Source organism: Zootoca vivipara, chromosome 16, assembly GCF_965207765.1.
Source record: "Zootoca vivipara chromosome 16, rZooViv2.hap1.1, whole genome shotgun sequence".
NCBI classification, from domain to species: domain Eukaryota; kingdom Metazoa; phylum Chordata; class Lepidosauria; order Squamata; family Lacertidae; genus Zootoca; species Zootoca vivipara.
This window is the reverse complement of record NC_142599.1, coordinates 37,978,928-37,991,779: the sequence shown is the minus strand read 5'-3', so window position 1 is coordinate 37,991,779 and position 12,852 is coordinate 37,978,928. Positions and strand designations below refer to the sequence as shown.

Below are 12,852 nucleotides of genomic sequence, written 5' to 3'. Positions count from 1 at the left end.
TGCAACTGTAACAAGCTCCTGTGTGGACTGTTTGGACAAATAGACGCTAGTACATGTATGGACCTCATGAATGAACTTATCTGTGAATGAACTGATCTACTGGGTCTTCTGCTTACTCCGTTTAACTTTATGAGTTATTTCTGTCAAACTCTGTAAGATATTTGATATGGTATAGTGAATAATATATTTTATGTGGCCATGTGTGTTTTGGCACGGTTCTGGGTGTCCCCAATGTTCCAGATTAAGCACCCATTTCCGCTTGACTTTTGCTAAATGCATTGGCACTCAAAACCCATTTGGTGGCTGTTCTTGCCATTTCGATCAGAGGCTGCTTTCTTCCTTATACCCAAAACAATGGCAAAATTACTTGCTGTGGATGGCTTACTTTGTGTGTCTGTGTAATGTATGTCTTTTTCATTCAATGGCATGACCTGTCCCTTTGCGTGATTGAGAAGGAACAGCCAACACTTTTGTTCTCCTCCTATTGTTCATTGCCACATACGCGTTTTGAGAGAATTTCAGAACTACCATGGTACCAAGGGTGCATTGCAGTAATCCAACCTCAAGGTCACTTAACACATGTCTATCCCTGACCAGGAACAGAGCTGGTAAACCAGCCTGACTTTTTCCAGTGAAATTTCCCCAAATAGATATATATTTAAGTAAAATAAAGAAGTCAAAGGAAAGGATTCATCTAAAAAGTGGTTTATTAGAGCCCTTTGCCTTGGGCAGATATCCGTACAAGCACTTCACTACGATATGAAAACATGGACTTCTGCGAGCTCAGTTACAGCTGGGAAACAAAGATCGAGATGCAATGGTGTGACTTGGCATCGTAATCCACAAACTCCCCTGTACAGTGTTTGCTTCTGGGCTAGTGTGTTTTCTGGGCATGTTTCAATAACCATTACACCACACCAATTCTTTCCTTGTTGTTTTATCCACCGTCCCCACAATCATTCCTGATTCCCAGAGCCCTGTTGGTAGGGCTGTACCTGCCTAAGATCAGCAGAAAAACTGCTCAGAAATAAAAGTTCCCCTTCTCCAATCCTTCAGGCCCTGTGCTCCTGCTCCACTTTCTTCACTATAAAACCAAAAGCACTGGCACCCATCCACCTAATTGGAGACCATCCTGATCAACTTAAGTTTTGCACAAATCCAAAAGCAGACTATGGAGCAGAAGGCACAGCTCCAAATAACGATGATGACAAAGATCTTCCAGATATCTCACGAAGATCTGGAGGTGTCTGGTTTGAAGGGAATGAATTAAACTTTGCCAGTTGGCCAATATGGTGGTGTGGGAGGAGGCACTCCCTAGCAAGAGAAATCCTCTCTCTGCTTTCCCCCAAACTCCCCTTTTGAATCAAAACACCTTTTTAGCACTTTGGTGACGGAAGACAAAAATCAGATAGAACCTTTTCTTTAATAAAAAAAAAAAAGGACTGAGATGTTTTCCTTGGGTCACGACTGCCTAGAATTTAAAGTGCGTACCAGTGAGGGCTTTCAGAGGCCCCCTTAGTGAGAGGTCAGTGTGTGCAGATTGCTTTTCACTCCCCCCTCCCTGCTTTGTCTTGGGGAGGGAGCAACGTCTTGGATAGTTGATGGTCTCTATAGGTCAGGGAAGCAGCTAACCCACTTCCTGGAAGCATGGAACTGGAACCAGCCAGAGAGAGGAGAGGACAGAGGAAGGGAAGAGGCACATTTCAGCAGTAGGGGGAAAGTCTGTTCTGATTCACACGGATGGCACCGGCACCGGCACCGTTGGGCGGGTGATCTGCACGGAACTAGCAATAGACACGTTGTTCAGGTAGTTGACATTGAAGCAGTTGCTGCGGGCCTCGCCCTCCAACTGGGGACAACATTCCTTGGGGTCTTTCCAAGTCTTCTTCTGGGAGCTGCAGAGTGCCACAATGAACTGGGATTTCTGGGGGGAGGAGAAATAACCACATCAAGTTAAAGAGGCAGGGACGTCAGTGTTACTCTCTTTTCTGAAGCGGTGGGACATCATTGCCACCCATCACCACCTGGAGGGTCACAGGTCCCCACCCCTCTTTTATAGGCAGAGGAGGGAGGGGTGAAACACAAGTTAAAAGCAGAACCCCTCGTGCTCAGGTCATACTAGGCTGCTCCTAAATCAAGATCCTTGCCAACACCGCCCCCCAACCCTTTCCTTGTTCTTTACAGATGAGTAACTGCTTCCTCCAACCAATTACTCACCACATCCTCAGCACACTGTGTCCTCTCATTGCCCTGCAACTTGCAACAGGGTTCTGTGATGTTCTGGACCAAAGCAGGGATGTTTCTCCTGGAGAACAATGTGAAAAAGTGGTTGTGGTTATAAAAATATACTAATGGAAAATGCCCTGCAGATGGGCAAGGCAAGTTAAACATTTATGCCACACATAAGTCTTGATCAACACGTCAACCATTTTGGATGGAAAATTCTCTTCTTTCTTCCTCCAAATTTTCTGTTATCTGTATTTAGAGACTGGCAACTCTATCAAATTTCAGTTTCCCGCAGTTTCTAATTTTTCAAACCATAAGTTCAGTTCATCATGTTTCCACATCAGCTTGCAAATATTTTTTTCCTTTAATGTCCCCACAAAAATTCATCAGAATTTCAGTGTGAATTTGTCCTAACATGCACATCTTTGCAAAGCAATTTCCTCTAGTATAATGCATAGCTGTATGTTACGTTCACTAAAATATGGATTTTATTAGTATGCTTCAACAAAATATATGCAATTTTCTACACACTGCAAAATTTGAAGAAGCACGAATCTTGGCTGTGGTTCAATTCACATATCATTCCTGGAAGTGCAATTTAGGCTTATTTGAAACAGCAAACATGAGGAGTGAATTTCTCTCCCATTCCTCCCTGTCTTCAGCTAATAAGACTAGGTGGACTGGAGGAGGATGAGGATCTCGAACTGTAGACGGGGAATGGTTTGGGCAAGGGGGAGGGGAAGAGAGAAATCACTTTCGGTTTCAGCCACAAGAGGGAGCAACAACCCTAGGTTTGACTTAATTATCCAGCCTTCGTTAAATTAATTATTTCCGAACAGCACAGTTTAACTTTTTTGAAAGCCACACTCAAGGCTTGCTGCCTGCAAGCAAATTGTTGATACCAGAGGTGGCTGCAATCTCCGCAATCTGTATTCCGCCCAGTTGGAATAACAGTCATTATCAGAAGCATATAGGGCAGTGCATTTTTCAAGCTTTTCAGAGCCTGTCACCCTCTTATCAACCCTATAAAGTAGGCCACGAGGGCAGCAAACACAGTGACTCTTCCTGCTCTTGGAGGCAGTGGCGTCACAATGGGGTGGGGGGGCGGTGCGCTCCCAGTGGCATGTCTCTGGGGGTGACAAGGTGGCACCCCGCCACGGCGGCGTGAGCAGCCACCGCATGTAGAGGATCCTCCGTTCGCGAGCAGAGGATCCCGCCCCTCCCAGCCTCCCTCCCTCCCCGGCTCGTCATAAGCTGCTCCCGCTTTGCCGCTTTACAGTGAGCCAGGGAGGGGCGGACGGGAGCCACGGCTCCCTCTCCCTCCCTCCCTCCCTCCCCGGTTTGCGGTAAAGCGGCAAAGCAGGAGCCGCTTACGGTGAGCTGGGGCCTCCCTTCCAAGCCTCCCTCCAACCCCAGTTCGCTGTAAGCGGCTCCCGCTTTGCGGCTTTACAGCGAGCCGGGGAGGGAGGAAGGGAGGGAAAGGGACGGACGGGAGCCGTGGCTCCCAAGAGGACGCAGCTTTGCCAGTGCCCCAGAAAAGCGGGGTGTGTGGGGTGGGGGTGACAAAAAAATTTCCACACCGGGTGCCACCTGGGCTTGCTGCGCCTCTGCTTGCAGGTTCTCCTACTACTGTGTGTGTTAGTGTGCATATGCACACATTTTTACATGCAATGTATACTCTATTTCAGGCATGTCGTCGTCTACTCCCACTATAGAAAAACTGGCAGTGATCTACCCATTGGATTGACCAAAGTTGTTGAGCTTTTTGGGGGGAGGATGAGCCAATGTGGAGCTTTTTTTGGGTGGGTGGGTGGGTGGAGTCAGGATACCAGGATCGACCAGGGACGTCCCGCGATTGACCAGTAGATCACTATCGACAGGTTGGATAGGCCTGCTCTATTTGTAAGACGCTTTCCTCAAAACATGGCATCTTTATACCACTTCCTACTGACAGATGCCCTTTTCACACTCCCACCCCACCCCCTCCAGTATAGGCATTCTTAAACACACTTTTCTAGCTGGAGAAGTGCATGGCTCAAATCGGAAAACCAAACTTCTCCAACCTCCCCTGCATTCTACATCCTGACAGCCCAGCAGAAGCCTGAAGCCCTCTTGAAACTCCACTGCCCTCAGAAGTTTGGGAGTTCTGTGTGACAGCCCCCAAGTCAAGGAATTCCCTCCCCACAGAGCTGCGTCCGGCACTGTCATTATGCAGTTTCTGTCATGTATTGGAAGAAGATGCACCTTTCAAACCTGGCCTTTGATACCTGTTATATATCTTTACAAGAGCCACCCTTTCCCATGACCGCCACTTGTTGGTTCAAGTGTTCCACAAACTGGAAACTGTTTGTGATACTGAACTTTAAATTGCTGTAGCTCGACCTGGGACCTGAAGGGGAAGGGCAGGTAAGTAACTGAAACGGAATAAATAACCATACTTACTGCTTGGTGAGAAGCGTGAATTGGCCACAGAGCGAGTCCAGGAGGTCCGGGGTGACCTGACCGAGGTTGACCTGTTGAATTTCCTGGTCGTAGGCTGGGTATGGTGCCAAACGGGCAAAGCAACCATAACGGGCCTCCCCTGCAGGGACTTTACAGCAGAAGTGTGGCCTGGTCTTCACAGAGAACTCCTGCTTGCAGTACTGGGTCATAACATTTTCCCACTGGAAAGCAAAGCAAAATGGAGAGGTCATGAAGGAGGGACACCCTCTAGAGATGAGCAAAAACCCATCAGTTTCTTGCAGCTCCTTGCGGTCTACAAATCTTAAGTTCAGTTCTCTACAGTCCTCATGAAAATTCGCTAGCACTCTTATTTCAGTTTCTTCCTAATATGCCCATTTTCGTATGCTACGTATGTGTTCGCAAAGCAGTTTCCCTAATATAAAGCATTTTTGCATTTACTAATATATACCATTACTGTATATGCACACTTTACACATCCGTGTACCTGTTCATTGGTTGGAAAAAGCAACAAACTTCCCAATGGTTAGCCTGCAGAACTGCAAAATTCCAAAATTCCACACTGGGTGTTACCCCAAATCAAGGACAAATCCTTCATTGTGAACTGCTCAGATGCTTTGGCTGCATGGGAGAGGCACCTTGTGTTCCATAAAGCATGGAATGCTGGGAGAGAAATGCATGCTGGGAAAAGACCCAAGCAGGAGCTTCCAGGCGTGCCTCCTGACTCACTCACCCCTTTGTGGGCACAGCCGGCATCCTCCTTTCGGCAACATTTCCTAAACGCATTTTCCAAGCGGTTCACAGCCTGGGCTCGGCGCACCAACCAGCCAAAACGTGACCGTGGGAAGATGCTGGCCGGGAAGGTGGGGCGGAATTTACGCAGCTTGCAAATATTTTTGATGTTGGCGCTGGTGGGCTCTCCAGGAGGAAAAGTGACCTGTAGAAGCTTCGGTGGGTTGACCTGCTCCAGGGGTATGCAGCGTGAAGGATCACTGCAGGCGACCGGCTGTGATGGGCCTTGACCATCAGAGCTCTTGAAGTTGTAATTCGGAAAGAGGGACTCATCGTCAAAGCAGCGATCCCGGCTGGCACCTTCCAGCTTGCAGCAGTGGTAAGGCCTGGTCTTTATCGATAATTCCTTGTCGCAGAACTGCTCCAGAACATCTGACCACTGGAGCAGGGTGGGGAGAGATTAATGGGTCAATGAGACGGCTAAGCAGAGCTTTTATAATCTGGGCCCAAACTCAAGAGGTCTGCTTTTGATACCACATGTCTCTGTCTGTCCTGGGATGTGCAAGGCGGCAGCAGACTGAGGGCAGATTTTGGCCGTGTAAAGAGTGAATTTGCCTCAACCACAGCATGCCCTACCAACACATCTGGAGGGAGAGGAGAAGCAGCTTCAAAGGCCAACCTGTGCAAAGTTGTGTGGACCTCCAAAAGCCCTTTGAAAGGAGTCCCATAGAGGCTTAGCTTTTTGCTCCAACTTTTGAAAAGCTGAGGATGCATCCATCATACAAAGGCATTGTTGGCCTTCACAACCAGTGCAGTATCTGAGCATGTCACAACCACCACCGAAGGGTGGTTCATTCATTCACATTCTCACAGCCCAGACGAAGTGCCTAGAATCTCGCCATCAGATCTCAGTTGTGTAGAAGTCACCTTTTACCGAATAGAATACCTCTGCGTTCCTCTTACTGCATGAGGAAATACAATGGCTTGGCCACAGATGTTCCCAACCCTGATAAGAGCATAAGATTAACAAATTTGGGGTGAGAATGACCAGACCTTAGAGACTGGGATTTCCACCAAAATGCTCAGTAGGGCATGTTCAGCATCAACAAAATCCATGCATGCAAGACTCCTCCTGCCTTTTAAAAAAATGATGGAAAGAATTCAAGTTCAAAACCAGTCTTTCCAAGGAGAGATAAAACATCCTGTAATATGCCTAAGAGCAGCAGCCCCTGCCCCCACAAGGCCCCCGTATTACAGCAGTTGCCGTATTTGTCAGACTGACAGCAACAATAGTTGATCAGATGTTGGACTGAGACTCCAATCAGCCCTTATTCAGCATGGCTGGGTGACGGTGGGAGCTGGATTCGGGCAACAAATGGAGGGCCACAGATGTTTCCCAACCCTGATAGGCACATAAGATTTACAGATCTGGGCTGAGAACTGTCGGTCTGCAGAGGCTGGGATCAAACCAACAGTCCCTTTTTAAAAGTTTTCACCCAGATTCTCAGTAGTGTGATTTCAACACCGACAAAGCGTAAAAGAGAGGTTTTTAGACTTTCCCCAAAATATAAATAAACGGTGGAAATAATTCAAGCTCAAAACCAGTTTTCCAAAGAGCAGCTAGGAACATAATGTGTCTTAAGAGCTGCACCTCCTGACCTGTAATGTGCCTAAGAGAAGTGCGCCCGTTATCACAGCAATGCCATATTCGTCAGAACAACAACAGAACAACAACAGAACAACAACAGTATCAACTCACCACACTCTGGCAGCAAGGGAGCTTCTCTCTGTCGGACAGCTGGCAGCACCGGCCCAGCCCGTCCTCCATGCTGTTGAGGGCATCTCCCTGGCGGCTGAGGTGACCGAAACCTGTCTGGGGCAAATTCCAGGGCCCGTAGAAGAGCTTCTTCCTCCCTTCATTGCAGATGTTGCCAATATTACTGATGTCAGGTTGGGCAGGTGGGAATTCGTCCAGTCTATAGCGAGGGGGGTTCCGGGTGCACCCGAAGGCACTGTTGCAGCTGGGCCTCCTGCCCCTTGGGTTGAGGGGAGAGGATAACCGTGTCTGGGGCTCCCCATTGACTAGCAGCGGGATGTCAAACTCTGGGGAAGAGGAAAGAGAGGGATGGAAATCAAACAAGGCGCACTCACACCTCACGTGCATTAGCTGGGAAGTGCCCATTTTGAAACTAAACCTTTAAATATTTCTAATTTTGTTTTTTTATTATCTTGGAGGCAGTGGAAGTATAAGTCTATGAATATTATTTCTTACTCTGCGGGAGATTTCGTTATCAGGTGCCTGTAAGGATAAATACAGGCGTTTGAGAATTTCTGAGACATCAGCAGTCACTATTTGGGTCCCTGTGTGGCAATACTTTCCCTTTCAGACTTACATAACAATAAGATAGACATGGTAAATTTGTAGAACTGTAAAGTTGGAAGGAATCATGAGGCTCATCTAGTCCACCCCCTTGCAATGCAGCATACGTTTGCCCAACATGGGGCTCAAACCCTGAAATTAGAGAGAGTCTCGTGCTCTGACTGAGCTACCCCAGGTTGGTATTATCTATTCAAAACAAATACACCAATCTGTTCCTGTACAATTCTCTCTTCTTGCACAGCCCAAGGTTTTTTTGAATAACCTTTTCCCGGAGAAACTGGCCCCAATCCCCAGCATGGATTGTAATTAGAACGGAGAACCTTGAACCCTCACCTTCCAGTTCATCATTATCTAGTGGCCTCTGAAGCAGAACCTCCCGTGGGATCTCGTCAGGAAGTATTTCCTCTTGCATAATTGGCATCCCAAGTTCAATAACTAAAGAGAGAATTGAGGAGGAGGGATTAGAAGATGTTTTTAAGCAACAACAACATTATTTACTGAATGGATACCCCTCCCTTTCATCTCTAAGGCTTCCAGGGTGGCAAAGAGACACACAATTTAAAAACAATGTTCTGACTTGGCATAGGCAGCTTCCTATGTTGCTTCCTATCTTTTTTCAGAACCATGAGGACTGGAACCTTACTTTATTTTAAAGGAGGAGTGCTATGGCTCAGTAGCAGAGCACAGGTATGCTTAACCGCAACTCCAGAGTGGAAGTGGTGTGTTGATCAGGAAGTTGCATGAATACCCCCCCCCCAAAAAATATTGTACCCTGTACTGAGAGAAGTCAGGACTTGGCCCCCAGGGCATCAAGGCCAAATTAAAACAAACAACCATAACATAAGAACATGATTTCCTTAATATTTGACTTAAGCCATGTGGCCACTCTGCTCAGATTTGGTTGGGGCAGAGTTCAAACAGAAGGGAGACTTTGATTGGGGCCGGTTCTACTACGTGGCTGCCTCTAGTGGCAGGTAAGACAGCGTTAAGGAGGTGTTGGCCCCGAGTTCCCTCAGAAGCAGTGGAGGATACTGTCCTATGGATGGTATCAAACCCAAGTTCTAGTCAAAGTAGACCTATTGAAAACAGTGGGCTTAGCTCAGTCATGCACATTCAATTTCAGTGGGTCTAGTCCGAGTAGGATTAACACTGAACACAACCCCAATATTTTAAATTGTTTTGCCCAGGGGCCTCATTGTGTAGGATAGATTTAAAAAAAAAAAAAAAAGTGGTGCCAGAACCAAGTCTTTCTTGCTACGGTTAATCAGGTTGGTTAATCAACTTCCTCTTGTCAATTACAAGTGCAGCTCTCGTGGATGAGTAAGCACAATCAATTCCAAAAGAAGAGGAAGTCAAGACACTCTGCCACCCGCTAATTAACGCTTGCGGCAATGATGGAAGTCTGGCTCGCTCCGTGGGGCCAGTTTCCTGGGCAGACTCAGCCTGACTACTTTATCTGTCTCATACATATTTTGTCCTTGAGTTCCTGTGAAGGTTTCTACCCATTCCTTTGCAGCATGGCTCCTGCGGCTTCAAAAACAGGTGCTAGACAGGCAGAGATTCTACAGGTGCAGCAATTGGGGGGGCGGAGAGAGAGAAATGGCCAGTTGAGTTCCTCAGTTCCACATCTGGAAAGCCACAGAGATGCTTCTCTACCCCTGATCTACCGGTAAGTGACCAGCGATGTGCTATATGACATTTCATCCCAAGTCTCTGGCAAATGTGTGTCCTTCCATGTAATATTGTGTAGGGTCTCAATAGTAACCAGATTGGAAGGAGAAGATTGCTGCACACACACCATACATTTTAAGCATACCCTGAGCAAACTACAGTTCCCAAGATTCCTTGTGGGGAGTGATGTACTTTAAATGCATGTATGACGAGTCTAGTTGGTTTAGGGACAGAATGAGAAAAGCCAGCTTATTCTTCTGGTCTTGCAGGGTGACGTTGCCATTGTGGCAGGGAAAAGTCCTCTGGCATCGAGAGCCGCTTTAAGTTCTCTGCAAATAATGGCTTCAGAATCCTCTCCCTGCTTAGGGAAGGTAAATATTGTATTGTGCGTGCCGAGGGAATGAGATCTAGAGGAAGTCACCCACCACAAGGTCTCGGGCTACACCTGACATGTGCGTTCTTAACGTGCACACCCCTTTTCAAAACAAGTAACAGTTTACTCTCACATCCAGCGCAGTGCTTTTGTACAATTTGCACAGCCAAAATTCCTGCTGGTTGCTCCTCACAGCAAGAAGATGGCAGGGTGGTTGCAGCATCCTACCCTCACATCAAGGGAGGGAGGTTCTAGGTCTGGTATAGAAAGACTTCAGGTTTGTGGAATCTACTTTGTGGTGTGTGGCTTTTTGTTTTAACTAAAAAATCCAAAGTTCCAACAACAAGAGATAGGTGCACAATAGAGACTGAACCTTGTGGACATATGCTAAGAATTAAGGAACAAGGGTGTCTCTGAGCATGTACTGAGACCAGATGGTCAGTACTAGAATCAGGATAAGAAGTCCTTCCTTTCAAAATTCCACTTCTGGTCACCCTACGTTCTTTTTCAGCATCTAATGGGGGGCGTGTTTGGGTCATTCTTGTTGGGGATCAAAAGCTCTTGCTGAACCACCCAGTAGAGTGTGATTGACTGGTACTGCTCCCAAGGATGCTACTATTGAAAAGGTCTCTGTAGCCAATTGTTTATGCTGTGCAGGAGGGCAAGGGGCCTGACCACACTGATGCTTTCAAACATCCCAGGTGATAAATAGCAGAAACTTCACTTCCTTCCTTCCCCGCAACCCAGCTTGTCCTCCAAGCAATCACCAAGAAACAACAGACCTTCCAAAATGAATGACCAACTTCTGCACTCCCTTTGTTTACTTTGAGGTTCAGGGAAACATGCAGTGCATGCTGGAAAATCAGAGCCACTGTGCTCCACTAGACAGCGGACTAAGCTTGGAGACCTCAGGAGCCTAGATCCCAGGGCTTGGCTCTGCCATGGGACAAATTATCCAATGCTTCAGCCTCAGTTTTCCTCATATGTAAAATGGGAACATCTGTAGTGGCCTATCTGAAAGGGTTACTGTGAGAAAAGGCAACGTTTTGGATTTTAAATTTTTGGTTGGGACACACATACACATGCATTTTGGGAGGGTTCTATTTTCTCTGTAACTCAAGATACACAAAGCATCTTGGACACCACAGTACAGTACTATTCATTACAATCTAATATGTTACGGCATGTGTCCCTTCAATCCAGAGTTGTTCTTGTATCTGATACTTCTTCTTTTTCTCCTCTTTTTTTTTGCAGAGGGAAGGAATCATTTAAATTTTAAAACATTGCAACACAATTCGGCTGGAAAAAACCAACAGCAAACAAGATGACAGATTTCACAAGGTTAATCAGGAGATTTTTCAGATCCAAAACCAGTGCCACATTTTTTTCCAGTTAAAGCAAAGTTCAACATGTAATGGGATTGAAGCTACTGAAAATCATGATTTATCGCCTAGTTGTGCTAAATTTCACAATGCCTAGAGTGTTTGGATTTTTTGCCTGGAGGCCTTGAAAAAAATTGTCAAATACTTAGAGGATCAGCAAGTGTGTAAATAATTGGTTTTCAGTTCCAAATCACAGGACTGATGATAGATGTGTTGTTTTGAAGCCTTATTCAGCCTGAGCCACTAAGACAACAGCAGTTCTGAAACATGATTAAGGAAAGAGATGAACAATGCCGAATGATTTCGGAGCACCCAGCGACACAAATAAACATAAAAAGATAAAGTACAGGCTGTGAATAGCTCCTGGATCTGTGCTCAGAGAATAAAATGAGTGCTGTCCTGAAATTTCAAAAGGTAGGGAGACCCAAACCTTTGAGAAAACTGGGGTAGATTGCAGAACCCTAAACCAGGCACCTCCAAACTGCGGCCCTCCAGATGTTTTGGCCTACAACTCCCATGATCCCTAGCAAACAGGACCAGTGGTCAGGGATGATGGGAATTGTAGTCCAAAACATCTGGAGGGCCGAAGTTTGGGGATGCCTGCCCTAAACAAACTACAGTTCCCTTGGGGTGGGGGTGTGCCTGAAATGTGTGGTGCCTATGCAGCCAGAGGTTTTCCCCTCCAGTGACAATAAGGTACTCTCTCCAAGTAAAAAAAAATAGCTGGAAGGTGGGGGAGAATAGGCAGTTTCAGAGAAGAAGTGCACAAGCAGGGAAGGATCCAGAAGTTTAAAATGTCCCCCTTGCTTTATAGGAGCATGGCACTAACCCACATAAGGCTGTGTGCATGGCTTTCCCCACCCACAACTCCTGGGAACTGTAGTTTCTCAAGGGTGCTTGGAATCATAGGTCTGTAAGGGGGCAAACTACATTTCCCATGTGTTTATGCGTGGCGGTGCTAATAGAGGAATAAATGTGCTTTAAAGGTATGGTGCGTTTGCAGTCTAATGCACTGGTTGTTCCAGGCTAATAGGCAACACGGAGGGCGTGAGGAAAGTGCCAACCTAAAGCCCACTGCCGCCATGCCAGTGTGCAGCTCTCGTTTGGCAGCTCTCACCTTGCCCTGCAGACACCAGCCCTAGTTTGCAACAGGGAAAGCGAGGACAGGAAACAAGTAAGCAAGCAAGGTCCCAACCTGTCATAGTTTGTGATGGGCTCCCGTGTAGGCTTACCTTCTGGCTCAAGAGTGGCAGACTGTGCCAGGACTAGCCAAGAGGCCAGGAAAAGGACCAGCATCTTCATAGCAGTCCCGAGTCAGGAGGAGTCTTGCTTCTCTCAGGGGCTGTGCTTCTGGCTCCAGGTGGTTCCTCTCTGTTCCTTGTTGTTGCCTGAGCTGCTGTTGCTGGCAGCTGCTGCGCTCTTTTATAAGGCTGGAGCCTGGCAGGCGAAAACTGAGTCATCGGCTGACGTAGGGAGACACGCCCTGGGTGCTCATGAGCTAGCAACCCACTACCACCAAAACCACAAGTGGGGGGTGGGGGCAGGAGGAAAGAAAAACAGAGGAATTTTCCTCCTCCTCCTCCTCTCTCTGCCCCCTCCCCACCCTCAAGCCCAACTCTGATTCCTTA

At 47.0% G+C, this 12,852-nt stretch overlaps 1 protein-coding gene across 1 annotated transcript; it reads right to left on the bottom strand.

Annotated features, from left to right (window-relative positions):
• Positions 1 to 689: 689 nt before the first annotated feature.
• ECM1 (extracellular matrix protein 1) lies at positions 690 to 12,622 on the bottom strand. The gene is made up of 7 exons (XM_035098712.3): positions 12,457 to 12,622; positions 8,132 to 8,233; positions 7,178 to 7,521; positions 5,420 to 5,857; positions 4,669 to 4,889; positions 2,218 to 2,305; positions 690 to 1,924 (listed from the first exon to the last, which is right to left on the bottom strand). The coding sequence occupies exons 1-7, from the start codon at positions 12,524 to 12,526 to the stop codon at positions 1,733 to 1,735; spliced, it is 1,455 nt and encodes a 484-aa protein (XP_034954603.3). The 5' UTR covers positions 12,527 to 12,622; the 3' UTR covers positions 690 to 1,732.
• Positions 12,623 to 12,852: the final 230 nt, after the last annotated feature.

What these genes read in the sequence shown, in the direction of transcription:
- ECM1 (XM_035098712.3), bottom strand. Translation starts at nt 12,526, where the DNA reads ATGAAGATGCTGGTCCTTTTCCTGGCCTCTTGGCTAGTCCTGGCACAG. An exon ending in TGCCACTCTTGAGCCAGAAG is followed by an intron (nt 8,234 to 12,456) that starts GTAAGCCTACAC and finishes TTCTCTCTTTAG; the next exon opens with TTATTGAACTTGGGATGCCA. An exon ending in TCCCTTGCTGCCAGAGTGTG is followed by an intron (nt 5,858 to 7,177) that starts GTGAGTTGATAC and finishes ACCCTGCTCCAG; the next exon opens with TGGTCAGATGTTCTGGAGCA.